This window comes from Leuciscus leuciscus (assembly GCF_965113295.1).
Source record: "Leuciscus leuciscus genome assembly, chromosome: 22".
NCBI lineage: Eukaryota > Metazoa > Chordata > Actinopteri > Cypriniformes > Leuciscidae > Leuciscus > Leuciscus leuciscus.
The window spans coordinates 9,088,864-9,116,302 of NC_138746.1; the positions used below are offsets into that span (position 1 = coordinate 9,088,864).

Below are 27,439 nucleotides of genomic sequence, written 5' to 3' on the forward strand. Positions count from 1 at the left end.
ACAAAAAAAAATTTTTTTTTTAAAGAGCTCATGCTCACCAAACCTGAATTTGTTTGATCAAAAATACAGTAAAACTTGTAATATTGTGGAATAGTATTACAATTTAAAATAGTATTTGAAAATATTTCAAAATGTAATTTATTCCTGTGTTGTCAAAGCTGAATTTTCAAAATCATTACTTCAGTGTCACATGATCCTTCAGAAATATGAAAACAGTTTTTGGAAACTATGATACATTTTTTCATGATTCTTTGATGAATAAAAAAATTCAAAAGAACAGCATTTATTTGAAACAGAAATCTTTAGTAACATTACACATGTTTTAAGGTCATTTTGATAACTTTAATGCATCCTTACTGAAAAAAAATTCTGACCAACACATTTTTGAACGGCAGTGTACATTCAGTAGGTCATTATTGCAATATAAACACTGTCAGAGTGATCAACAGGTATCTCTTCAGTTACCAGTCGAAGACGGAGCAACTTTCTGCTCTTATGTTTACTCCGTGCACTGTCAAGGGCTTCATCATATCTGTCGTGGTACCGTCTTTGCAGCAATTATTTTACCGCACATACTGCATCGCACGCTTGGCATCGAGAATGGAGAAATGTAGCCACACTTTTGATCGGCTTTTCCACATCTTTAAGGTATTGTGAGTGTGTGTGCTCGTGTCTCATTGAGTATGTGCGCGAGTTTGTGTGTGTGTGTGTGTGCTCGCGTCTCATATGAGAATGTGTGCGTGGACAGTTTGTGTGTGCGCGCGCGTCTCATATGAGTATGTGCGCGGAGAGTTCCGCGCGTCTCGTGTGTGTAGAGTTTGCGTGTATGTGCGTGAGCGACTTTAGGCGTGTCGTTGTGCATTTCATATGTATTTGTTTGAGCACTGACGTTGACGAGTTAACCCCTTAGGTATCGAAATCTGGTACCGAAAAACAAGTCATTTTTCGATACTCGATAGTATCGAGGTAATTCGGTCGGTACCTAAAAAGTATCGAACTCGGTACCCAGCCCTACTGCTATTTGTCTCAACATAAACTGACCATTTTTGAAGTATTAAAAATCACTTCAATTTTGCAAGCCCTTGCAATATGTATAATTGTTATTTTTACCTACGATATTTTGATTCATCTTGCAGCCCTATTGTTTCCTAAAACTATAGAAATTGTTTTCATTAATTGGAATAAAGCGGAAATACAATTAAACTGAAATATTATTTGAGTAAATATTTCATAAAAACACTTCTAATTTTCATTTAAGTTTAAGTACTAAATTACCAGAAAATTCTTTTTTTCAGAGCCATGTCACCACAAAAAAAAAAAAAAAAATTAAGGCTAGATAGAAATATAAAAAAAATGAATTCAAAATAAATAAATGCTAAAACTAATAAATACAATAACAGTAACTAAATATTAAAATAACTGTTTAGTAAGTCAACCTACTAATAGTCTCTGCACATTAGACCGTGATAGCATTTTTTATGTTAATAAAATAAAATCGTAACTCAATTTTTTTTGTTATGATTGATAATTGATTTGAGTTAATTTGATTATATAAAACTATACAAACATGCAAATACCGTGCATCCTTATTTGAAGCTTAACATTTCTAATATATGAATACATATGCCATATAACACTATTTTTTAACTCATTCATCACGATGACTTCAGTTTAATGATTTTCCTTGCACCACACCTCATGTAAGCCTATTGTTACTGTTGGCTTTGGCATTTACCTTTTCCAGTGCACAGTTAGGCATTGTACTCAGTAGACATTAGATCTTGCCAATATTGTCCGGCTATTTCCCATAAAGCAGTGTCTGGCTATACAGTGGACGTTTAGTCTACAGTAAAAACATCTTGATTTTAAAAAAAAAGCTGCAATATACACCAATTCAGCGACACACACAGAGCAACAGAGTCGTGTCACAGGGTCCATAAAACATTTACAATAGCAAGGCAAATAAAAACTTGCACAATACTTTTGGTAAATATTTTAACTTCATCTCAAGTTAATGATTGCTTTCGAAGCTTACAAATCTCTTATAAACAGCTGTGTCAAAGGAGAAGATATTCGAATTGAACCTGAAGTGAAGTGTGTAAAAACAGGCGCATTAGTAGGCAGCTCACTCTCCTCTAAAGCTGAACATGGGGAAAAAAGGGACAGCAGAGAATCACAGGCATCTATCTTTCAGCTTTACATGTTTTTTGTGAGTGTCTGCAGTGTGTGTCAAGCCTGGTGTTTGATGTTCTATTGATACTGCACTCCAGTGTTTTCTTTGGGTCCCCGTGAAAGCAGTCGCTATAGAAACTGCCGCAGTCGCCGTCAGGACTTCACATGAGCAGTTCCTGACACAGACACAGAGGTCAAAGACATCTGAGCTTCCTCTTTCCCACTCTTCTTAAATTACTCTGACCTGCATTTTCTTGTTCTAGCTCTTGTTCTCTAGTGTACAGAGCCTTAAAGGGACAGTTCAGCCAAAAATTGGTCATCATGGACTCTTATGTCCTTCCAAATCCGCACGGCTTTTTCCCCCCCCATGGAACTCAAAAGCAGCAGAAATTCAGTAGAATGTCATTTGCATTTTCACATATTTAAACTTGAGATGTCAAGATCGATTTTGGGGCAAGCAAGACTGCATCACTGACCACTAAAATATATTAAAATAGAAAACATTAATTGTAATATTTCATGATATTACTGTTTTACCGTGGTTTTTATCAAATATTTCAGCATTGGTTCGCAAAAGAGACTAATCTTACGGTATATACTGTATAGTGCAGTGGTTTTTAAATGGCGGACCACGGGACATTTTCCAGTTTCTACAGTTTAAAGTGAGCAGCACGTCAAAACAACGGAGCAGATCACACCACAAGCGCTCAGGGTCGTTTACGGTAATGATCTTTCGGTGCAACATCCTCCAATAGTTTTATCTAGAGGCAAACGAGCTTCATTCGAACCCTTTGCGCATCATGCGCGTTGCTTTCTCCTGATAAAGGCGTAAAGCTCTGCATTAAGAGATGCGGATGACGCAGTTATTTTAACAACAGTAAATAGATACTTTTGCTAAAATGCTTCAGAAAACGAGAATGCAGCAAATACATTCATTTTTATCTGTAATACAGATGACTCCGACAGTTTAACTAAACCAGGTGAACAATTTTACAATAAACAATTTTTTCATTTGAAAAATTATTTAGAGATGGCAAGGGAAGACAAAAAAAACTCTGAAATTACTAGTTAACTTTATTTTGTGCTCATGATGAGAATTTTGCTTATTAGATTATGCAAGTTGTTTGTTTTTAGTAGATTATTACTTTGAGCAAAATATATAAATACTTTTCTTAAGAGGTAAACCCTGCACCCCCAGTATGTTTTCTCAGTCCCAAGGCCTTCTATGCACCTGGGGCCTGTTTCAGAAAGGAGGTTAAGTGAACACTCTGAGTATGTCAACCCTGAAATGAGGGGAAACTCTGGGTTTTCCGTTTCAGAATGGGAGGTATGTCAAACCCGAGGAAGCAGAGCAAGTCAGTCAAGCCTGTTTCTGAAAGAGCGGTAACTTCTACTCGGAGTCAGTTACCATGGTAACTTACTCTGTGAACCTATCCTGGTCAGGAGCAGGTTTTCTTTGGTAAACCCAGAGTTTTTCTTATGTAGTAAATGCATCTTGATTTAAAAATGTTCTGATATTTTGAATGGAAACAACAAGACAAAAAGGCTAAGTAAGATAAGCATTTTTTGTAGTGCAGTACATTCATTCATTGTGCATTTTTATACATATCATCGGAGATGCAGAGCACATTAGTAAGGCCACTATATCAAAGCGGGAAGGAAAGTGTGCCTCACTCTCACACTCTTTCTGAGAGTTTTTGTTGTTTCCTGGACACAAACCCGTGAGAACCATCAAAGAAGAGATTCACAGGATTGCAGGTCAGTGGTGGAGAAATCGGTAATCTGAAAATGATGTTCACTTGATAACATCTTGCTGTGACCTCTGAAAGTAACCTAATAATTACAATTTCCTTTATTATTTCCAGTGTGGTTGGATGCATTGGATACACATCATCGCACCTTCCGAAAAAAAACAACAGATTACTGAATTATATTTATTTAATGTCAAATGTTTGTAAAGTCACGTAGCCTAAAACCATGAAACTTTTAGGCTTAACGATTTAACTGATTGAATTATGGTTTTATTGTTCAATTTTAGTTGCTGCCACATTATTTTATTTATTTTATTATTATTATTTTGCCTGTGGGATACCATGAAAATGAGTATTAGTTCAATAACTTAACGTTCTGCCAGTCTTTACCTCTGATATTATAACAGTGAATAAGAATTATACTTGCGTATTGACTCGGAAGAATGCGGAGAATCTTTTTGTCGTGCTGTTGCCATGGTGAATCGTAATTTCAGAGCTCCATTGATCGTGGCTTTTCACAGTCATGGTGCACGCGCTTAACTCAGAGTCAACCTACTCGGAGTTGATTAAACTAACTCAATTCAGCTGTTCTGGAACCTAAAACTCAGAGTTCTCTTACGAGAGGTCTCTCGTACTGCGAAAGATATCTTACGCTAGGGGAAAATCCTTTTTCCGCGAGATATTGAAGCCAAAAATTATCCTTAATTTTGTAATAATGCAATACGCGTTGCAGCAGCAATGCAGACATAGGCGAGACAGCTCGCGCGCCTATTGGCTGCTCTGCGGCAACTGCAGCAGCCTATCGAGCGAGGCCTGGCGTGACGTCAGACCCAATCAGGGCACTTCGCGCCCGCTGCGTCACGTCCCGCCGAAATGGGCGTGGTCTAGGCCTATAAATATCGCTCGCAGGCAGCTATTATCTGATTTTTCATCCTTCAAGCGAAGCACACGCATCGCTGGAGCTGGATTAGGAGCCGCGCCGTCGAGAGAGAGCACCTTCAGCGGGACGAGTCACTGAAGTCGCTGGCCGCGCCGCCTTCCTGCCTTCCTGCTGCGCTTTCCGGCTTATATATCCTTCTCTTTATTACACTGTATTTCTGTGTGTGTGTGTCGCCGCCGCGACACACATTTCTAAAAGAGCTAGCGTCTTTTTAAAGATGCCTTCCTGCGGCTCGTGCAGAGCCACACTCAGCGACGGGGACCGCCACGTGATCTGCGTTTCCTGCCTGGGTGAGGAACATGCAGCTCTCGCGCTCGCTGACGGCGGATGCCCTCACTGCGAGCTGATGGCAATGGCGACTCTGAGGACTCGCCTAGCCGTCTTCACCGAGACTGCTCCCCCGCCCGCCGCGGCGTCGCGCCGTAAAAAGCGCCGTGCCCAGCGGGCCCCGGAACCCTCCCTCAGCCGCCAAAGCTCGCCGGTTCGCCCGCTTGCTTCCCCGGCTTCTTCTGTTTCGCTTCCTGACGGACAGCGGCCGCCGTCTGCCGCCGCTTCCGTTGATATCGCGGATGAGGAAGCCCTGCTGGGAGAGGATGATTCCTGCTCTATCCTGGCGTCAGGCAGTGAGGATTGGGCGGGCTCTGAGGACCCCGCGCCCCCTGCCCGCACTTCGTCAGGCAAGAGAGCTTCCATCGAGACGGAACTCATGCGAGTACTCGCACAGGCCGCGGCGAGCCTCGGCCTCGAGTGGTCTTCGCCTGAGCAGCCCGCTCACAACCGGCTGGATGGATTTTTCCTGCCTGGGGAGCGCGCTTCACCTGTGTCCAGACCGGCGCCTTTTCTTCCTGAGTTACACGAAGAAGTCGCCAAGTCCTGGAGCGCCCCCTATTCTGCTAGAGTGCGTCCTGCTGTTTCTTTGGCGTTCTCCGCCGTTGACGATGCCAAGAACAAAGGATACCTCTCGCTGCCGCCGGTTGAAGAGGCGATAGCGGCCCACTTATGCCCGCCCTCCGCTGGACGGCGCGCTTGCTCCACCGCGCTTTCTCCGCCGCCGGGCAAGCTGCGTCAGCGTTGCATACCATGGCAACGCTCCAGATCTTCCAGGCCGATCTCCTCCGTAAGCTGGATGAGGAAGGACCTGACGCGATCTGCGTGCCGGACTTAAGGAGTGCCACGGACCTCGCCCTTCGTGCTACTAAGTCCGCAGCGCAAGCCATTGGACGGACTATGGCTTCTCTCACCGTGTCTGAGAGACATCTATGGCTGACGCTCTCGGAAATGGCCGAGTCTGAGCGCACCGCGTTCCTCGACGCCCCGCTTTCCGCCGCAGGCCTCTTCGGATCCTCCGTCAAAGATTTCGCAGAGAGATTCGCAGAGGTACAGAAAGCGTCTCAGGCTATGAAGCACTTCCTCCCGAAGCGCTCCAGCTCTGCAGCAGGCCGTGCGAAACCGTCTGCTCAGAGCTCACAGCCACAGCCACCGCCCACCGCCTCCACTTCACAGCGCCGCCAGGCCAGAAGCGCGAGACCGCGCTCCCGCTCATCCGGTCGCCGCCCCGCAGGACGCGGCCCGCGACCTAAGGTTACGGTGAAGCCCGAGGCCCCGAAGTCGTCCTAGCACAGCTAGGAAAACGACGGTGTTCCAGTCCCGCTGCGGCCGGACTCACACCAAAGCTATTCGCTCGTCCAGTTCCAGAAAATGTGACTGTTCCAGTGTTTTCTGCAGCCAACAAGTCGGTTCTGTCACCCGCTTGCCTGCACACAAATGCCGTTTTCACGGCTACCCAGATAAATCCCCAAAAGAGCGTATTTTCTGGTGTCCCGGCCACGGCCGATGGTGTTTCGTGTGTAGTAAGAATGCCCACTGCCCAGTGCCCATCCCTACACATAAGCACAGCCTGTCACACAGGGCTCGCGCACATAAAACCGACTCAGGTCGGTTGCGCTTCAAACATGGTGAATGTGCCCACTACCCAGTGCCCACTAACACCACGTTATGCATGTCTCACGGTTTCTGTAAAAACGAAACCAACGTGCACTCGCTTCACGCAAGCGAACGATGTTTTCGGTGTGATAAATGTGCCCGCTGTCCCGCGCCCACATCCACACATAGACATGACAGTTCCCACGGGAACCGCCCAGCCCTCCCCCTCGCGGTTAACCACCGTAGAGGAGTCGAGCGCGGGCAATCTGCCCGCTGTCATCAGCGCGCCCCATGCCTCAAATGTCACGAGCGACACGCTTGTGTTACAGCACACAGAAGCTTCTCCATCGCTGAGCGAGCGGAGCGCGCTTCGTATTCGACCCCTAGCTATCCATGCAGACGCATGGGCAAAGCTGCCCGGGGTTTCGAAGTGGGTGCTGAACATTATAAAAAGAGGCTATTCGCTGCAGTTTCGCCGACGCCCTCGCCGCTATGTGGCGCGCGTCGAGACCACGGTAAAAACAGAAGTAGCACATCTACTTCGAGCCGAAGTGACGAAACTATTGAGAAAAGGGGCCATAGAACCCCTCTCTCAAGATCAGAGCGAAGGAGGGCTATACAGCAGATACTTCCTGGTACCGAAAAAAGACGAGGGTCTCAGACCCATACTAGATCGAAGGCAACTGAACAAAGTGCTTGTGAAGCGACAGTTCAGGATGCTCACGACCAGGCAAATCCTTGTGCAGATTCGCCAAGGAGATTGGTTTGTGTCAATAGATCTGAAAGACGCGTATTTTCAAATACAGATAGCGTCACGTCACAGGCGATTTTTGAGATTCGCCTTCGAGGGCCAGGCATATCAGTACACAGTCCTGCCGTTCGGTTTGTCCCTAGCACCCCGTACATTTACGAAGTGCATGGACGCGGCACTCGTACCCCTCAGAATGAGAGGCATGCGAGTGCTGAATTATTTGGACGATTGGCTGATTCTAGCGCAATCTCGCGCAGTGCTCATAGAACACACGACCATTTTACTCGATCACCTCGAGGATTTGGGTCTGAGTGTCAATTGGGCGAAGAGCTCCCTGTCACCCAGTCAGAAAATATCTTTCCTGGGCACAGAACTGGACTCACTATCCATGATAGCGCGACTATCACAACAGCGCGCGGTAGACATTCGACGCACAGCGAACTCTTTTCGCTGCGGCGCGTCTGTCCCGCTCAAAAGATTTCAGAAGATGCTAGGTCTCATGGCCTCAGCATCGTCAGTACTCCAGCTGGGTCTGCTCCGCATGCGCCCGCTGCAGTTTTGGCTGAAAGCGCGAGTCCCACGCAAAGCGTGGGCACCCGGTTTGCTTCGCCTCAGGGTCAATCAGAAATGCGTTACAGCTCTGAAACCCTGGAAAGCGAACGACTGGTACCAATCAGGTGTAAGCCTGGGGACTTCCTCGAGGGTGAAAGTGGTGTCCACGGACGCGTCCACCTCGGGATGGGGAGCGCTGCTCGAGGGCAGACCGTTCTTCGGCCAGTGGTCAGAACGGGAGAAGCTCCTGCACATAAACTGCCTCGAAATGCTGGCAGTAGACAACGCGCTGACGCGTTTTTGTCCCCAAATAAAAGGTCACCACGTCTTGGTCCGCTCGGACAACATGTCTGTGGTATCCTACATAAATCGCCAGGGCGGCATCAGATCCGAGAAACTGTACAGGCTGGCAGAACGCCTCCTGGTATGGGCTCAGTGCAACCTGCGCTCGCTCAGAGCAGCGCACGTGCCAGGGATCATGAATATAGGACCAGACAGACTGTCCAGGAACAATGTTCCGGCAGGCGAATGGTCCCTACACCCACAGACAGTCCAACTGCTGTGGAAGAAATTCGGCAGAGCGGAAGTGGACCTGTTTGCGTCTCAAGAAAACGCTCACTGTCAAGAATTTTTCTCCAAGAGCAGGAGCGCGCTGGCCCATGTGTGGCCCCGCCGCCCGCTCTATGCTTTTCCCCCCGTCTCTCTCCTGCCTCAGGTGATAGAACGGATCAGGGAAGAAGGATGCTCAGTACTGCTGGTAGCACCGTTCTGGAAAAACCAACCTTGGTTCCCAGCCGTGATGCAGTTAGCAAGTACTGCCCCGTGGCCAGTACCAGTGAGGAGAGATCTCCTCTCACAGGCCCGCGGCTCGATCTGGCATCCTCACCCGGATCTATGGTCCCTTCATGTCTGGGCCATCAACGGGTACATGTTGGACTCCCTAAAGGAGTATTAAACACGATCACGCAGGCTAGAGCTCCGTCTACAAGACGACTCTATTCTTCGAAATGGTCAGTGTTTTCGGGCTGGTGCACAGCCCGTGGTGTGTCACCCACAAATTGTGATGTGACGGAGGTGCTTTCCTTCCTACAAGAGCTGTTGGATGGGGGCAGGGCCCCCTCCACGCTCAAAGTTTATGTGGCGGCTATAGCAGCGTTCTCAGAAACAACGCTTGGTCAGTCAATAGGAAGGAACGATTTAGTCATCCGCTTCCTTAAAGGAGCTAAGAGACTGAATCCTCCCAGACCTCCCTCAGTCCCCGTATGGGACCTTTCTACGGTTCTGGAAGCCATGAAAGGTGCGCCATTTGAGCCTTTACAGTCAATCGATTTGAAACACCTGTCTTTCAAAACGGTGTTTTTGCTGGCTCTCGCTTCGGTGAAGCGCATAGGGGATCTGCACGCGCTCTCTGTGAGCGCGGCGTGCATGGAGTTTGGGCCCAATGACTCAAAAGTTATACTCAAACCTAAGCACGGTTATGTTCCAAAATCCCTCAACACACCGTTTAGGGCGCAGATTATCTCTCTGTCAGCCCTACCGGTCCCTGATGAGGAAAGAGACGCGAGCCTCCTTTGCCCAGTCAGGGCATTACGAGCTTATGTGTCTCGCTCGTCTGTTTTCAGACAGACGGAACAGCTCTTTGTTTCGTTTAGCGGACGTTCTAAGGGACTAGCCGCGTCGAAACAGAGCCTATCCAGATGGATAGTTGATGCTATAGCGCTGGCATACGCCTCCAAGGGCATGCAGTGCCCTTTGGGTGTCAGAGCGCATTCCACAAGAGGCATGGCCTCTTCGTGGGCTTGGTCGAGTGGGATTGCCTTGCAAGATATTTGTATGGCGGCAGGCTGGGCCTCCCCGTCTACATTTATAAGGTTTTATAACCTAGAGGTTCCCGCCCTGCAGGCCAGGCTGCTGTCGGTCTAGACTACCAGTATTATCTGACCTGATGCGTTCAGCTCAGAATGCTGCGTTTACTGAGCACAGCTCAATTTTCGACAGTTTAAAGCTGGGCAAACTGTGTAAGACCCACATTTTTTCCCCATCTGTTCAGGCCGTACCCCGCCCTGTCTGTATGATGAAATTTGCGTCCCTTCGACGCTACTTTATGTGGAAAAGTGAGGCTGCACCCCTCCTTCTTCCCGGACTCTCTGTGAGTTCACTGAGTGTTTGTGCACTATATGTAATTTATATTAGTGCACTTTCGTTACTTCGCACTTTCGTTACTTTCGTTCGTATATTAGTTACTTTCGCCCTTGGGTCTTTGGTGTCAGATCTCAGCACGCACGGCGTTTTACACTGGGTCCCCTAGCGTAAGATATCTTACGCAGTACGAGAGACCTCTCGTAAGAGAACGTACTCGGTTACTAACGTAACCTCGGTTCTCTCTAGAAGAGGGAACGAGTACTGCGTATCTTGCCGTGCATGCACACGCTCTGGTTGCTTCGATGATGAAAAACCAGATAATAGCTGCCTGCGAGCGATATTTATAGGCCTAGACCACGCCCATTTCGGCGGGACGTGACGCAGCGGGCGCGAAGTGCCCTGATTGGGTCTGACGTCACGCCAGGCCTCGCTCGATAGGCTGCTGCAGTTGCCGCAGAGCAGCCAATAGGCGCGCGAGCTGTCTCGCCTATGTCTGCATTGCTGCTGCAACGCGTTTTGCATTATTACAAAATTTAGGATAATTTTTGGCTTCAATATCTCGCGGAAAAAGGATTTTCCCCTAGCGTAAGATATCTTACGCAGTACTCGTTCCCTCTTCTAGAGAGAACCGAGGTTACGTTAGTAACCGAGTACGTTTCCCCATCTCAGGGTAAATCAACTCAGAGTTCAAATTTTAACTCACAGTTGGTTGAACCTCTTTATTGAAACAGGCCCCTGGTAAATGTAATAAATAAATAAATACATAAAACATCTGATTTAACCTTTTATATTCACATTGGTAGAAATATTTACTTTTTTTGGGTAAATATTGTAACAAATTCTTAGACACACTGCTTTGTCTCTCTGGGCCCAAGATTATCATCTTTGATGACTATTTTGAGTGTTTAGGATTTTTTCTTTTACAAAGTACTACGGCTGTCTCGATGGACATGTATAACTGTTCCAAAAAAGTATTGTCCGGAGTCCAGACCTCCACTGGGAAGGAAATATAGAGACTGGACCTCTTGTAACTTTAATTGAATAGCTCTGGCATAGTGTAGAGAGCAGAACACTTTGTCTATGACCTTGACCTGCCTGTGATATCTGGATGAGGAGGGTTCGGGTTGCTTGTAACGTTAACGGGGAAAACACCGAAAGTACGTGTTTTTAACCTAATTTACAACTTGTATTTCATGGCATTATATTGTTTTGTAACGATATTTATGTGATATGCGCGCTTAAACCTTTCTCACAGACTAACGATAGGCCCTCCATCTTCTTTGACTCGTGACGCAGTGCAGACACGGAGTTTGCTTTTAACAGTGAAAACATCGAGTAAGTGTTTTAACTAATTTGCAATACTTGTTTTATAATGTTATATTGTTTTATGACAATATTTGTGACGTGTAAATATCATAAAGTAGCTTATGTATTATCCTCAAACTATCTTTTACTCTCGTTTGCCAGCACACCTAGCGTATAACATAACTGAAAAACAGAAGAACAACTCCACAAACTGCGGACCGACAATGCACGTGAAATTTTCACTTTATTTCCTTATTTGGAGGACCAATTTTCTTAAAATTGGTAAGTAATTCTTTCAGATAAAATATATATGCAAAATGTATTTATCAGATTTACAGTGCATGCAGAATTACGTTGATTTTCTGATCATATTTCTTTTCCAGGCACATTTTGCCAATTCCAAACCATATTAATCTTAATAACTACTATTCATTTTGTTAATTAAAAATTAACAATTATATATCACTTATAAATTATTAAATAAAAAATGAATAGTAGTTATTAAGATTAATATGGTTTGGAATTGGCTAAATGTGCCTGGAAAAAAAATATGATCAGAAAATCAACGTGCCTAATAATTCTGCACGCACTGTACTTTTGGTTGATGTCTGGATATGCTTTCATGTTTAAATGTCTTGATTTTGCTATTTGTGTTTGCTAGGAGCATTTCTATGATGCACCAAGTGGCTAAGGGTAGCAGGCTGGGTGTTTACAGACTGTACAGACAAGAACCTGGTGATGGTAAGATTTAACAGATAACATACATGTATGAGAGAATCATGGGCACAAACATAAAAAAATAATCAGAGCTTTGTTGCTATTTGGTATAACTATATTTTCTGTGTTTCATAACACTCATTTTGAATTTGTCCAGTCAAATTATTTTACAAAAGTATATATTTTTTTTTTACTTAAAATGAGTTTTCAAACCTTTTCATGATTTGACGGGTATGTTTTCTTGCTGTTTAATTTTAGACTCAACTGATTGGGAAATCTCTGCCCATCGCCTGCCCCCTACATCACAAAGCCACAACAACGGAGCAAAGATTCTTCCGGCAGCTGACTATTTAGTGAGATTTCTTAAGGTGCGTGTCTTAATTTATTCTTAAAGGGTTAGTTCACCCATAAATGGAAATTCTGCCATTAATTACTCACCCTCATGTCGTTCCAAACATGTAAGACTTTCTTTCATCTTCACAACACAAATGAAGATATTTTTAATGAAATCTGAGAGGTTCCTGTCCCTCCATTGACAGTCCACGCAACTACCACTTTCAAGCCCCAGAAAGGTGTGAAGGTACATCATTAAAGTACTCCATGTGACTCCAGTGGTTTAACATCAATTTTATTCAACTACGCGAGTGCTGTTTGCAGCAAAAAAATGTTTACCACTTAATTTATAAAATATTCATTTCAAACATGCGTTCATGAGAACATTACAACTCGTGCATGTTGTTACTGCGAGAGCAGATGTTGTTGTGTGATTGTGCATGGAAGATTAATATCTTGTAAATAAAGTTGAGTTAAAATTGTTGTAAAATTGAGGTCAAACCACTGGAGTCACATGGATTACTTGTGATTTCCTTTATACTTTTCCGTGGCTTTGGAAGTGGTAGTTGAATAGGCTGTCGATCAAGGGACAGAAATCTCTTAGATTTCATTAAAAAATATCATCATGAAGTGTTCCGAAGATGAGCAAAACTCTTACTGGTTTGGACAACATGAGGGTGAATAATTAATGACAGAATACACATTTTTGGATGAATAAAGTCTTTAATTTACCTGGAAATCAGTAAATTCAAGTCTTAATCTAACCAAAATAGTTTCTTGTTTGAGTCACGAAAGTTTAAGATGGTTAAACTTTTTCCACCATAAACTTGCTGTATTTATAAAACACACATTGTATTGATTGTAATTGGTCTGGTTTTGTGTTGTCTAGGGAACCAGCACTCCAGAATTTTTCGAGAAAGTTGGATCTGCACAGCCTTTCCTTCTCTGTGAAACAACTATGCACTGAACTTTACTGTTAGCAACTGGACACAACTGATCCACTCATATCCTGCAACTGTTCTTCATCTGCTGAATGTTGTTGACTCGAGCACTGCTGTACTGTTGCAAAGTCGAAGGTACTGAATCAACTTCACTGACACAGGACTTACATTCACTGACATGTACAGGACTTGAGGTATTACAGACCATTTGAATAAGCAGCTTTCATATAATTCTGGTGCGTTTCATATAATCATTTATTTTAAAAGTTAACCTATGATGTAAAGGGGCTTGTTAGTTAATAAAAAACTAGTTTGTTAAAACAACTGTTTGCATTTTGCCTTTATTTTTAACTTTACAATGAACAGAATTCTACTATGATCCCAGACTGAGGTTACAATTTAACTTTCTGGATTTTTTTGAAATAAAGGTTTGAAAGAGTAATATAGAGTGATGTGATTATTTCAAATTGAAGTTGTTCTTTTCAGATTAAATTATTTGTGAGTTTACTTTACAGTTCTTTAAAGTGGCAGATGCAGAACACTAATAAGAAAAACTGGTAACTCCCTTAGTGTTTTTATTTGTAAAAATGTGTTTATCAACACCAGGATGGTGTAATATTTGACTCCTATAAGGCTGAGAAGATTGTGATTTCCATTCTATTAAAAGTTTTAGGTCAACACCAGAACAGTGTAGAATTTTAACTGCACCCAGCTCTGTAACAGTGTTGTTGTTCTCTGCATTGGTGTTAATATTTGACTCTCTTAGTGTTCATATTGTAACACTGTGTCGGTGTTGCGAGAGGCAACACTTTTGAAAGTGTTGAATTAACACTTTGTGGGTGGTTCCCATATATACACTTTTAAAGTGTTGAAATTAACTCTATTGGTGTTGATTTCCGGATTTCAAATTTACTGTGGGAACAGATGAAGTTGCATTTTCACTGTATATTCAAAGTGGCTGAAATGACAATAAGCCAAACTTGACTTGATTTCCATGAGGCATATCTGACATTTGATCTGAAGCATTGCAAACTTCTCTTGTGTTCCACAGAAAAAAAAGGAAGTCATACATGTTTGGAACGACATGCAAGAGAGTAAATGATTACAGAATGTTCCTTTTTGGGTGAACTATCACTTTAGGACACATCCACATTACCCAGAATCCTCAGAGCGTTTCAACAGCCATGGACAACAAAACTATGCTCTGCCTGTGCTGGTAGATGGCGTATCTACACCATTATACAGCCAGCCACAAAGTATCCATTGCCATTGATGGACATTCACAAGTAGCCATGTATCTGGGATTTCAAGATACTTGCCTTATTAAAAATAACGTTGTTTGTTTGTTTAAAGTGCCTCTATATGCTATTTTATGTGTTCCCAATTTTGTTTTGGAGGTCTTCTACAATAGGTTTACATGCACCTAAGTTTAAAAAAAGACTTGAGTTTTCTGATAATATACATTGCAGCATCACCTCTTTTTTCACAGTGTCTGAAACGGTTTGATAAACGATTCCATCTCTTTAAACCCCACCTTCCTGGGAGCCTACTCTGCTCTGATTGGTCAGATGGCCCAGTCTGTTGTGATTGGTCTACCACTTGCAGCGTGTCGTAAACAAAACTGCTACTACCATATCTGAATTTCGGCTATCAATTCAAGCCCGAGTCGTCATCCTTCGGTGGTGTAAGTAAAGTGGATTTACTTTCGCAGCTCAGAAAACAGCGTCTTCTCGACATGTCGACAACACAAACCAAACTCTTCCAGGCCTTAGCTACAACTCCAGTGTTAAAGGGCGGGTCAAAGTAGAAGTTGTTTGTGGGCAGCCAATGAAGACCACAGGCTAGCATTACATACATTTGTTATGTAGGTTTGAGCAGGAAGTAAGACTGGAATTACTGACGACTTGTTTCAGGCAGTTCAGAATCGATATTTTTCATTTAGGAGACAATAACTCTATTTATAGCACACATTGATCTTTGAAACAGCTATATTACACATATCCAAAAAGCATAATAGAGGCACTTTAAATAACCCAGTGTTCATAGGTTATGGATAGCTTTGTAACTAGCTGTAAAGGTTAAAGTTTCAAAGTCCTAAGTTTCAAAGAGTAACAAGCATGTTTACAAGCTTCCTTCCGACTGGATGCGTCCACTGCGTAAACATGCAGATGTCTGGATCATATAAACAATGACTTGACTGATTTGGAGTGCTACACAGGCAGCAAACTACAATAATGTATTTAAGTACATTACAGTTCAAACGTTGAGTACAATTTTTTAAATGTTTTTGAAAGAAGTTTCTTACACTCACACAGGCTGAATTTATAAGAATATAAAATAAAATAAATTATTAGAATAAAAAGTAAAATCATCATATTTAACTGATTTTTATTATTGTAATATTTTTTTATTTTAATACATTTTAAAATGTAAAGTAAGCTGAATTTTCAGTATCATTACTCCAGTCTTTAGTGTCACATGATCCTTCAGAAATCATGTTAATGTTTTTGTGGGAATCACGATACATTTTTCCAGTATTCTTTGATGAATAAAAGTTCAACACAGCATTTACCGTATTTTCCGGAATATAAGTCGGAAAAAAAACATATATAATTCGCACTGGACTATAAGTCGCATTTATTTAGAAATTTATTTCACACAAAAAACAATGCTACGGACGGAACAGTTCTCCGTTACAGACGTGACCGCTCTGAAAGTGGCACTAAAAGACTGCTTTAAAACGTTCACAGAGACCTCAAACAGAAAGCCTGTCTTTAAATTTAATTTAGATTTGTATTAATTGTATCTTAATTTCAATTAATGTTTCATCAACCAATTGCCTGGATTTAATAAATAAGAAGTAAATACAGTAGAAAATAGATAATCAGGACACGAAGGCGCCAGCGTGTGAACTGGAGCTATTCTCATAAATGAACAGAAACTCAGCGTATAAAGTAGCCTACTTGCCTCACAGACCTGAGACATATAGAAAGCTTGAAATGTCTACTTTTAAACACAACAATTCAACAATTCAAAACGAAAGAAAACAGACTGCTCTCTGCTTATGTAATCCGTATAAAAATGTGCATTTCTCTCTCATTTCTCTCATTTCACAACTGCGAAGATCGGGAGTCAGCAGCGTCAACTTCATCTCTGCAGCCGACACTGACACAGAAAACACTTGTTTATTAATAAACAATTGAAATGTCTCCTTGCTGTATTTGACACATTCATAATCATTACTTTTGCCGGTTCTTTGTGACAGCTTTTAGGTGCTTTATTGGCAGCGCCACCTTTACATGTTACATGAACTCGTCACCACCGCATCAGCACCGAAAACATGGAGATTTTTTTCTTTTGGGGGGCATTTTGTTTGTGTTCAGGCTTTCTCAGTAGTCTTTAGGTTCATGTTTCAGTTAACAGTTTTACAGTTGTTTTCAGTAAATTTTTTCAGGGGTAGGCTACAGGAGCAGCATAGAGTACTCTCGCGGCTGTAGACGGTAATGTTTTCTCTTGGTTCATGTCAGTCGTCAGTATTAATTAATTTTGATATTTAAGTCGCACCTGACTATAAGTCGCAGGACCAGTCAAACTATGAAAAAAAGTGTGACTTATAGTCCGGAAAATACGGTATTTACTTGTTCCTCGATTAGACGCTGTCTAAGCAAGCAGCTCACTAGGTTTTGTAACAGAACTATAGTACTGCCGTGAGCATCAGTCCGTTTCGGCCCAGGAATGAAAGCTTACCTGTAGGAGATGTTGAAGCCAGTGAGATTATACGCAGCGTCACTGAAGAAGTGCAGCAGGGTGAAGCCAGACTGTGCCACCACCTCTGGGACGGTCTCGTTGCTGTAGCTCTCAGGAACAATCAAACCGCTGGAACATGAAAGAGAACACCACAGAACCTTTAATACCTCTGCTGAAAGGGAGCGCAACAGATTCAATAGTTTTATCGCTTCCTTGTTTAATTGTAATTGTTTTTTTAATGGGATGGTTGGTTTTTGCATGAATTGTTAAAAAATGTTTTAGATGTTCTGCCAAATATTGTTCAAACTTTTGGCATATTGGTGTGAGCACTTTTGAATTACTACCCAAGTACTTCCTTAGGCCCTGATCACACCAAACGTGTTTTTTGCAGTGAGAGGCGCCTTTTTAAAATTGTTTTCCAATGGCAGTGAGCGTTCTGCGCGCTGTTAATGCACCCCAGGCGCCTCGCGTTTTACCGCCTGCTGCGCCTCACGTTTTTGCAGTTGAAAGAAAAGCAACTTAGAGCGGAAAAAGTGCCCGACGTCATCGCCTTTTTTTCCACTGTCCAATTGAATGAATGGAGAGGCGGGCTTTCCGTTTTAGTGATGAAAGCTACAGTTGCTTTGAACGCCCGGAGAGTGCGATGATGGAGGATAAACTTGTGGTGCTTTCGTGGGTTACCAGGAGTTTAACGACTTCACAAACCATAACTACCACAATGTTAACAGAAAGTAAATAAAGTTCATAAAAGGCTGATTTGACGTTTACTTGACTGACAAGACAGCTGTTTCGGTGGTTGCCTAGCAACATGAAAAACGCAGTGCACTGCTAGTTCTGTGTGATCGGGGCCTTAGACTAGCAGGCTCATCTGATCTCACTCCACAAAAAGCACTTATGATAAGTAAAACTGTAATATTGTGAAATGTTACCATTTTAAATAACCGTTTTCTATTTTAATATATTTTAAACTGTAATTTATTCCTGTGATGGCAAAGCTGAATTTTCAGCATCATTACTCAAGTCTTCAGTGTCACATGATCCTTCAGAAATCATTCTTATATGATGATTTGTGGCTCAAGAAACATTTTATTATTATCAATGTTTTGAAACAGTTGTGCTGCTTAATGTTTTTGTGGAAAATGTGATGCATTTTTTCAGGCTTCTTGAAAGTTTAAAAGAACAGCATTTATTTGAAATAAAAATCTTTTGCATCATTATAAATGCCTTTACTGTCACTTTTGATCAATTAAATGCATCCTTGCTGAATAAAAGTATACATTTCTTTAAAAAAATAAAAAATTGAAAGGTAATGTATTTCACAAGGTGGTTCTCTTAACGGTAGCTGTCATATTAAGATCACATTACCAGTCAAACGCCATGAACTTTATCCTATTACGAGTCACTTTCGGTTGAAGAACCAATCATGGATGACACACGTGTCAGGGAATTTCCACCAGCCCTCAGGTATGTTTCTAGGGGTCATTTATACCATTTAAAAGCAGTGCCTGATGTGGTGCAAGTGCACTAGCCCTCAGGAACACTCCTGTATTCTAATCTGATCCTGGATTAACAGGTCATTACCTGGAAATCTCAGTCCTCCCATTTAAACCTCATGCACACACACAGAAATGAAGAGAAATGAAGAGAATACCTGAAGGCAGCGAGTAAAGGAGAGTAGATGGAGTCTCCATCGTACACGTACAGATGATCCCAGCTGCACTCAGTGGCAAAATGCTCAAAGCGAAGCCTCAGGATAGAGTTTGGCCTGCCGAGAAAAAGACGACCATCAACCACCATAACACACACAAATACTAGGTATCTGGTATAGAGGTCAGCTACATGACCTTAACCTGACAGGACCCAACAAGCTGTTTAAGGGCGTTTTCAGACATGTAGATCGTTTGTTTTGCTCCAAAATAGGGATTTAAATTGTTACAATGTTGCATTTTCTTCTATATTGTTATATAGCGGGAATCGGGACATCATTCTTGCAATGCACCTAACAAACAGAAGCGTTTGTTTCAAAACAATGCTTCAAACAAGCCAGGCGTGAAAACACCTTAAGGCTATGTTCACACTTAGCGTCTTTTTTGACAAGAAAAAGTTGACAACGGCGTTTTTTTAGCAAAAAAAAACGCTGGCAGCGTTCGGTTACAAATAGCAGCCGAGCGCGTCTTTTGTTGCTATAACTACAGCTGCAACAGTAGCCTAGTGCTGTGTGATGCAAAAAATGTCGAGAAAGAGAAAGTTGGCTCTTGCGTTGGCTTTTGAAGTTACCGGGGAGGAGAATGTCGGTTCACAAAGACGTTTGTGGGTGCACGACATTATACGGGGAAGGAAACTGTATGGTGCTTACAACAATTTAGTCCAGGAGCTCCGGTTGGATGATGCACGGTTTGTGGCATATTTTAGACTACACAAAAGTCAGTTTGAAGACCTGCTACAAATCATTGTTATGGAAACGACAGGTCTCGCTACTCGCTTGTCATTGGTCAGCTGTCAAAAAGGCGCTTGACGTAGGGCGTTCTTTTCAGAAAAGTTGAACTTTTTTCAACTTAAAAAGACGCTCTGAGCTGCAGAAAAAGACGCCGGCGGTGGCGTCTAAAAAAGCGCTCAGGACTTTTTTGAAAAAACGGTTTACTCCATAGGGTTATAATGTAGAACAGACGCTGGCAGTTTGAAAAAAGACGCTAAGTGTGAACATAGCCTAAGTTTTTAATAAGTAAAAATGAGCATTATGGGTATAATTATTTGATATAGGATTGACATTCATTTAAAAGCTGAATTAAATCAATTACATGATTATGACAATTAATTCATTGCATACTAACATTTACTAAATGATGATCATTTCACATTTGTGTGGCAGACATTTGTTTTTTTCAGGCGGGATCACAATCCACAATCTTATCACGGTGCGTTTTTAAAAAAACGTAGCCCGACAATATAAGAAAAAATAATAATGGTAGACCATTTAAGTCTGGCTTTAGAAGCCAATATACCATATAAATAAACAAATCTATTGGTGTCTTGGGGGAAAAAAAGAGAAAGTAATCAATGTTAAAGGCTTTAAAATGTAACAATCCCGGTCAATATGTCTCATTTGGCCTGTCAAATTCAGTCTTAAGATTCAGACCTCTAATCTGAGAAAGAGAGTTTGTTTTTTAGACCAATACTCACTGTCCCTCAATAAGCCACGTGCACTTGGTCTTGTATTTGTAGTTTCCTGCTCCGTCAGAGAGGTAGCCAGAGGGTCCTGTTAGCCTGCGTATGACACACACACAACATTACTACACCAATAAAAACACAGCTACTAAAGCACACACACCTTAAGGGAAAGTTAATATTTGTGCTGTCAATCAATTAAAAACAATGACTAATTCATCTCACATTTTTCTGTAATTAACCACAATCACACCAAACATTAAAATCTGTAATATATTTTTATATTGTAATACATATTTTCACACTGAATCACCAAATTAATATAGAATCAACCTGAAGACGGTATATTTAAAATATTTGCTTAATATCATCTTTTTTACTAAACTATGAATGAAGGCATCACCAATACTAATAATACTGCAACTAGTCTCTATTAAATGGATTTTTTTTTTGTGGATTATATCCATTCAACATTACAGAATATTTATTGAATAATTGAAAACCATGATTTTTTAATAGGCATAATACTTTTTAATTTAAAACTTTTAATTTAAGTGAACTTAATTGTACACCGTGTAACTTTTTGTTCAAAATCAACAAAATTTGTAATAAGTCAATGCATCAATCCTTCTTCCAAAACATGTTTTTGTTTTACCCTGATTCACTATGGTAAGCCTATATTAAGTGTTTTTATTTTAGACCTGACAAGATGGTTTTCATGGGAACTTGCCCGTGTTAGCTTTGACACGTGTATGGTGTGAGAGTGTCAAAGTTAGTAGTCACAGTGAGCTAGAAAAGTTTGACAAGTCAGCACAGTAGGGAATCACCCGTTTAAAAGAAACGCAGCACAGAGAAAATAATAAAACAAGAATCAACATTGGCTTGGCTTTTCAGAGATCGAGAATGATTTGAAATGTTTTAAAAGCGTCGTAGAGATGACGTTTTTATTACTCAACAGGTCAGCAAGGTATTTAATGGAACATATAAATTGCCATATGTAGCTCTCTAACAGAGTTCATTGTAAAGTATGATTTATTGTGAAGGGTCATTCATTATGGTTGCTGTAGAGCTGTGCTGGAATTTATTTTGAAGTAAGTACCGTGTCTATTAAATGAGTATAGCTACAGTAATGTTTTCAGCTAGTCAGCTTGAGATAATTTACATCTAAACTGGTTATATTTCTCTTAAGCCTGTAGTGAATGTGTTATGAGCAGTACGATCACCATATTCATCCGCACTGTCACACAGAGTCACACGTCCTTGGTCGGCTCACTAAGATTTTAACTGGGCATTAAATGAACAATATAACAGGCTTGTCTCATGTTAAAGGGTTGATGGGCCTGGGAACACACCATTGGCAGGGCTCAATCCGAGGGGCGGGATAAACGGTTGTCTTTCAAATTCCCTCTGCACGCAATAGGATAGCGCTACAACCAACCAGAGCAACGAAGAAGGTGCGTAGTCAGAGAGATTAAACTTTTGCCGTATCCGGTCGGCAAAACTCCAAACACATCTTCCTTTTTTAAGAATGACTTCAGTGCCAAAGCCGATTCGAAAGACCGCGGTTCGCCAGCAGCAGCAGCTCTTCTTTGTTTTCAAGTAGCAGGGAATGCACGCGGAACCATCGTAACTCTGCCATCATTGTTAAGCCTGCCCACCAACTCTATACACGATGTGATTGGCCTGACTAGAGTTTGTTTTTTTCAGCTCGAAAGCCAATAGAAAGTTGGCTAGACGACCCTGGCTGCAAATTACATTTGCTGCCGCTAGGGTGCGTCGAGATTTCTAGGCTAGAAAACAAGCACGGTGCGTGCATCTTAGTTTCGGTAAAGTTATTTCAGTGTTATACTAAGGTTAGATCACCCCAAAAATGCTCAGAATGTCATCCTTCACTCATACTTGTGTAATTCCAAGCCTGTATGACTTACTCTCTTGAAACATAAATGGAGAAGTTTAGCAAAGAAGGAAAGAAAGTCCTACGAGTTTGGAATGACATAAGGTTGAGTAAATGACAACTTCCCTTCTTTTTTTTGGAAACCACTAGCCTAAACCATGTTATGAACTAGGGCTCTAGCTTGTAACAATATCAGATTTTTACTACACAATTATTGTGGCAACAAAATTTCACAATAACAATATTATGGTGATATCTATAGAAATCTAGAAAAAGAAATTCTCCACATAACTACAAAAGAGTAAAACAAAAAGTTCTCAACCAGTTTTAAGATGCAGTCACATTTACCTTAAGCAAATTTTCACGGCTGAAATCTAGTCATTTCAATTAGAATTTGCATGATATGGAATTCTGCTCGAGAGCTTAAGATTTTCCCACACATTTTCCCTCAAGTTAGTCACACTCATTCTACTGTGCTTCCTACACTGTACAAACATTAGCTGTAAAATTTCACTAAAACTTGCTAATGTGACTGTACCTTTAAGGAGCAGCAACATCACCTACAATATTGGAGTGTCAATCAGATTATTATCTATGGTATTAAATGTGTAGAATTATTAAACACATCAATATCACGAATATAGTCTAAACAGGTGCAACGACACCCCATTATGAACAACCAACTGATATGCAGCCAGGTGTGTGTGTGTGTGTGTGTGTGTGTGTTTGTGTGGCGATGAGGTATCTGAAGCCCCTGACTACTACAGTCTCAAAGAGCTTTGTTAACATTAAAAAAAAGTTCATCAACACACCCACAATCCTGTGGGATCTGCACATACACACTCCAGCAGCTGTGACAAACACACATCACTGAGACGTGATTCTCAACGGCGCACAGCAATCTTCCACCCAGCCAATTAGATCATCATTCAACAGCGTCCCACAAGAATCATCAACAATTAAAATCGTGCATTTCTTCAAATAAAGCACAGGCGTTAGATACTGGGCAAAAAATTGCTGAATAATTGAGCTGTTGTGTTGAGCTCACCATTCAGCCTTTATGATGATAGAAGTCAGCCGAGAGAATGTCAGATATGCCTGTCTGCCATAAGTGATTTCAAACCTGGGTCTACTGAGAATTGGACTCGCTAATCGTAAGAGACGGAGCACTTAGTGCGACTGTGAAGCTGCATGTAGTAGTTTAACAGAACAAACCATCAGACGGTGTTTAGCAGGAATGCTGTCTCCGGTCAGGGCGACATTCTGGGAAAGGAATGGGTGTTTCATGTGTTTGTGGCTGGTGTGGAGGAAACAGTCAGGCTTCTGTACTTCAACAAATGATCCACTAAAAAGAGGCCATTTAGTAAAGCAGATCCTGTTGCTGATAATTGTGTTATGGAATTATGAATTGGCCAGCAAATTAGACAACATGCAGCATACAACATCACGCTTTCATACAGAATTTGCATCCTCTCTTTTTGCGATTTCAAACACAGTCAGGGAACAAATTCTATTAATAATAAATACCCATTAATATAAGGAAAAAAAAAAATGCAGTATGTGATACAACCCAGTCGGCTCTTTCATACCGAATTTCACAAATACTCCAGTCCACTCTTCTTACTCAAAAGTATTGTAGCATTACTATGATACTGTGAAATATAGGCTACTATGACACCGTCACTCAATGATTAGCATATTCACATATGGGCCTCCAAAAATAAACATGAAACATTTTTAAGAAATATGATTTCCAGAAATATTGTATTACCATGGTACCATCTGAAAACACCATGTCTCATACACAAGAGACTCTCCATTTCAAAAGTCCCAGTCACACATACAACATGGTCTTATCCAGAGCTTGACTTTAACTTTTTTTTGCTGGCTAGCCACTCAGCATTATCACTGACCACAATTTTATTGCAGGGAAATTATGTTTTATTAGGGGTGTGACAATACACTTAGCTCACACGATGAGATGATACACGATATTGGGTTCAGGAGAGTGAGACTTCACAGAGATCACTTAACACTATTTTTAAGAAATGTTCAGTAGCAAAATATATGACTGGAAAAAAAGAATATTTTATTCGACCGAAAGTCAGAAAATACAAAACAATACAGGGGCGTTTTGAAATGTTTTAACTAATCTAGGGCTGTCATACCCAACGATTATTTTGGTAATCGAGTAATAATGAGTCGATTTTGTAGATTAATCGGATCATTTTTTTGTGGTAATAAAGAGAGACCTAAGTGAACAACAATAACCTTTAAAATGACTTCAAATACATATATAATAACAATGAGGCAATAATAAATGGTTCAACTAAAGTATCAGAAGCAATCAATCATATGGTTTTACACAACAATGTTAAAAAATGCCAATGTTCTGGTGATCGTTGTTGTTACACTACGGCATGATCAACTCCTTGTTTAACATTGGCCAATTTTAATTTTAATTTGAGTTATTGTGTTGTGCCATTTTGATTAGTTTGTTTTTTATATTTCTATTTTGCTTTACTTTTACTTCAGTTTAAACTTATTTCAGTAAGTTGTCAAGAAACATTTAAGTCTTTTAAGTTTAATTTTATTTTAGCTTTATATCAATTACTGAAAACTATTTTAGTTTTACATTTCCTTCTAGCTTAGCAATAACAACACTGAGTATTATCACTGTCAGATCAGTCAGATTATGAAAGAACCTGTGAGCAGAGTCAAAACAATGATTATTATTATGATTATGATTGTGTGCCCACAATATACCCAAAATACATGTCCTTGGCAGGGATCCCTATTGGAAAACAGAGCTACTATTTAATTTACACTCTGTTCCATTGACTTATCATTAGGAAGACAGGAAGATTCCTGATCCGAGATGAAATAGTAGAATGTTATGAACGGTCTCTGCCTCCAGCGTGGCTCTGTTAAGATTCGTGATTGACACCACATGATCATTTGGCTTCAGTCTGCCTGTCTCCTCTCAGCTATTTGGAGCCATATTCACCCTGCATGACCCAAAGCTTCCAATGTAACCAGTGTCTCTGCCAGACTTTGCCCATCAGTGAGTCACATCCCATGATGGAGAAGCATGTGGCAAACGTCCTATTCCAAAGAAACCTTATAATAGCCTATTACTGTCCATACTGTACATCAGTTAAGTTGATCTGGTCAGTATAATGCCAATGTTGTTGAGAAGTTACAAAAACACGTTTTGCGAAAACAGTTGAATCACACTACCTACCTAGTATGAAACTCGAATCATTTTTGACAATAACAATTATTGATGACCGCTGGGTGCAAAATATTCAGTGATTGTCATGAGGGTCAACATTTTAAAGGGTTATTAGTTCACCCAAAATTTAATACTTTTGGTCATTTTCGAAACACAAATGAGGATCTTTTTGATTAAATCTGAGGGATTTCGGTCCTTCCATTGACATCTACACAACTACCACTTTGACACTTCAATAAGTTCATAAACTCACACATCAGTTGTGGTTAACGGAAGCTCAAGCATGTTCACTTGAGGTGCTAGAACCAATGAGGTTCATTCTCGTGTTACGCAGCAGGTTTGAGCTTCAGCAAGAACCAATGAGGTTCATTCTCGTGTTACGCAGCACGTTTGAGCTTAAGCAAGAACCAATGAGGTTCAATCGCTCATCAATCTGTTTATGTTCGCTGTATGTGAATAAAAGATTGAATTAAACCTGTTCATCATATAAAGCGATAGAGAAATTTGGACTTAACCGCTTTAGCTCTCAGATTTCAACAAAAGGACCCTCCTTTGTGTTTTTCCGAAGATTGACAAAAGTCTTACGGGTTTAGAACGACATGAGGGCGAGTAAACGATGACAGAATTTTAATTTAACTATCCATTTAAAAGCATTTGGCCAATAAGCTCAAACCAATGTTTTTTTTTTTTTTTTTTGCATCACTAGTTGACTTTATAAAACACTTAGGCCTATATTACGGGGAAAAAAGTGTGCAATTAGCCTAAGTGACAAATAACAACAATAACTATGTTTTGTCAAAGTATCATCCGATACTGATCCTAACAGAAAACACTCGAGTTGCTTGTTTTAATAAATAAAACATGAATTCATGTAAAAATGTAAAAAAAACTATTTTTGGATAGCGTAAAAATAACAGTTTATTTAGGCTGGAAAAATGTGTCAACAACAGTAAGTATAACTGGAACAACAATTTATATTGGATTCGAAATAAACATAAAAAGCGTTGAGGACTTTGCCTAGAGTCAGAACACCACGGCACACTGCTTATTTATAAACTTTAAGGGCTTCAAGAATTGATTTAGACTTCAATTTAACACCATAAAGCAGTTTCTAATGACAGTATCTGACTCTAATGAGCATCAGATTCCAAACAGCGCAGGTTGTATATCTTCATAATTCCTTAACATGAGCCTTCATGATACGCTGTTAATGTTTCATGGATGAACCGGTCCCTGACAAAAGTTACAGAGTGTTCTGAACGAACTTCACGCATTAGACGCGTTCGTGTCAATGTCACGAGCATCAGCTGTGAATAAGAGCCGTTTGTGTCTCACCTGAAGCGGCCGCCGCAGTGCTGGCACTGCTCCCCGACCCATCCCGGCTCGCATACACACACGCCGCTGGCTGTGTTACACTGGCCGTTCAAGCACGGCTTATCGCACTCCTTCGCCTCCGTGGCCGCGGGCAGACGTACCAGTCCGCTGAGGGCTGTGATGAAGAGAATAGATCGCAGAACGGTGCCGTGAAGGCCTACGCGAGCCAGGCCGTGTGAGAGACACCAGCCCCGGCCAAGGGCCCTCCGAACCTCCGCGGCCATTCCCACAGAAACGGCTGACAGACGGTGACGAATCCGCTGCTAATGCCTAGCGGATGGTGGGAGACAAAGGATAGCAGTATCGTCGATGCTGTAGGCGGCCCGTGGTTTCTTTGGAGGAGGATTTTTTTTATATATTTTTTCTTGTTCACATCTTACCGATGCTTATCGCTGCAGTGCCGAGACGCATATTGACACCCGGAAATGACGACATGCGGAAGTGCGCATTGATTGATAAGGAGCGCGGAATTTAATAGAGTAATTATGGAAATTGGC

General features: G+C 41.4%; 1 protein-coding gene and 1 long non-coding RNA gene across 4 annotated transcripts in view; one reads left to right on the forward strand and one right to left on the reverse strand.

Moving 5' to 3' along the window:
- atrn (attractin) overlaps nucleotides 1–27,379 on the reverse strand; it is a 58,893-nt gene extending 31,514 nt beyond the window's left edge. The window contains exons 1-4 of one of the 2 annotated variants that reach the window (XM_082153610.1): nucleotides 26,904–27,379; nucleotides 20,455–20,538; nucleotides 18,926–19,039; nucleotides 17,275–17,403 (exon numbers count right to left, since the gene is read on the reverse strand). In XM_082153610.1, the coding sequence (XP_082009736.1) occupies nucleotides 17,275–17,403; nucleotides 18,926–19,039; nucleotides 20,455–20,538; nucleotides 26,904–27,166 (590 nt within the window). In that variant the 5' untranslated portion in view covers nucleotides 27,167–27,379. The remainder of the gene's footprint in view (nucleotides 1–17,274; nucleotides 17,404–18,925; nucleotides 19,040–20,454; nucleotides 20,539–26,903) is intronic. The other variant, XM_082153611.1, reaches the window with a different exon arrangement.
- LOC309486382 lies at nucleotides 10,943–13,662 on the forward strand. 2 transcript variants are annotated; one of them, XR_014201496.1, is made up of 5 exons: nucleotides 10,943–11,566; nucleotides 11,699–11,818; nucleotides 12,198–12,277; nucleotides 12,512–12,621; nucleotides 13,476–13,662. It is a non-coding gene; the product is annotated as an uncharacterized lncRNA (long non-coding RNA). The 2 variants fall into 2 exon arrangements; XR_014201495.1 differs by having other exon boundaries at nucleotides 10,943–11,818.
- Nucleotides 27,380–27,439: the final 60 nt, after the last annotated feature.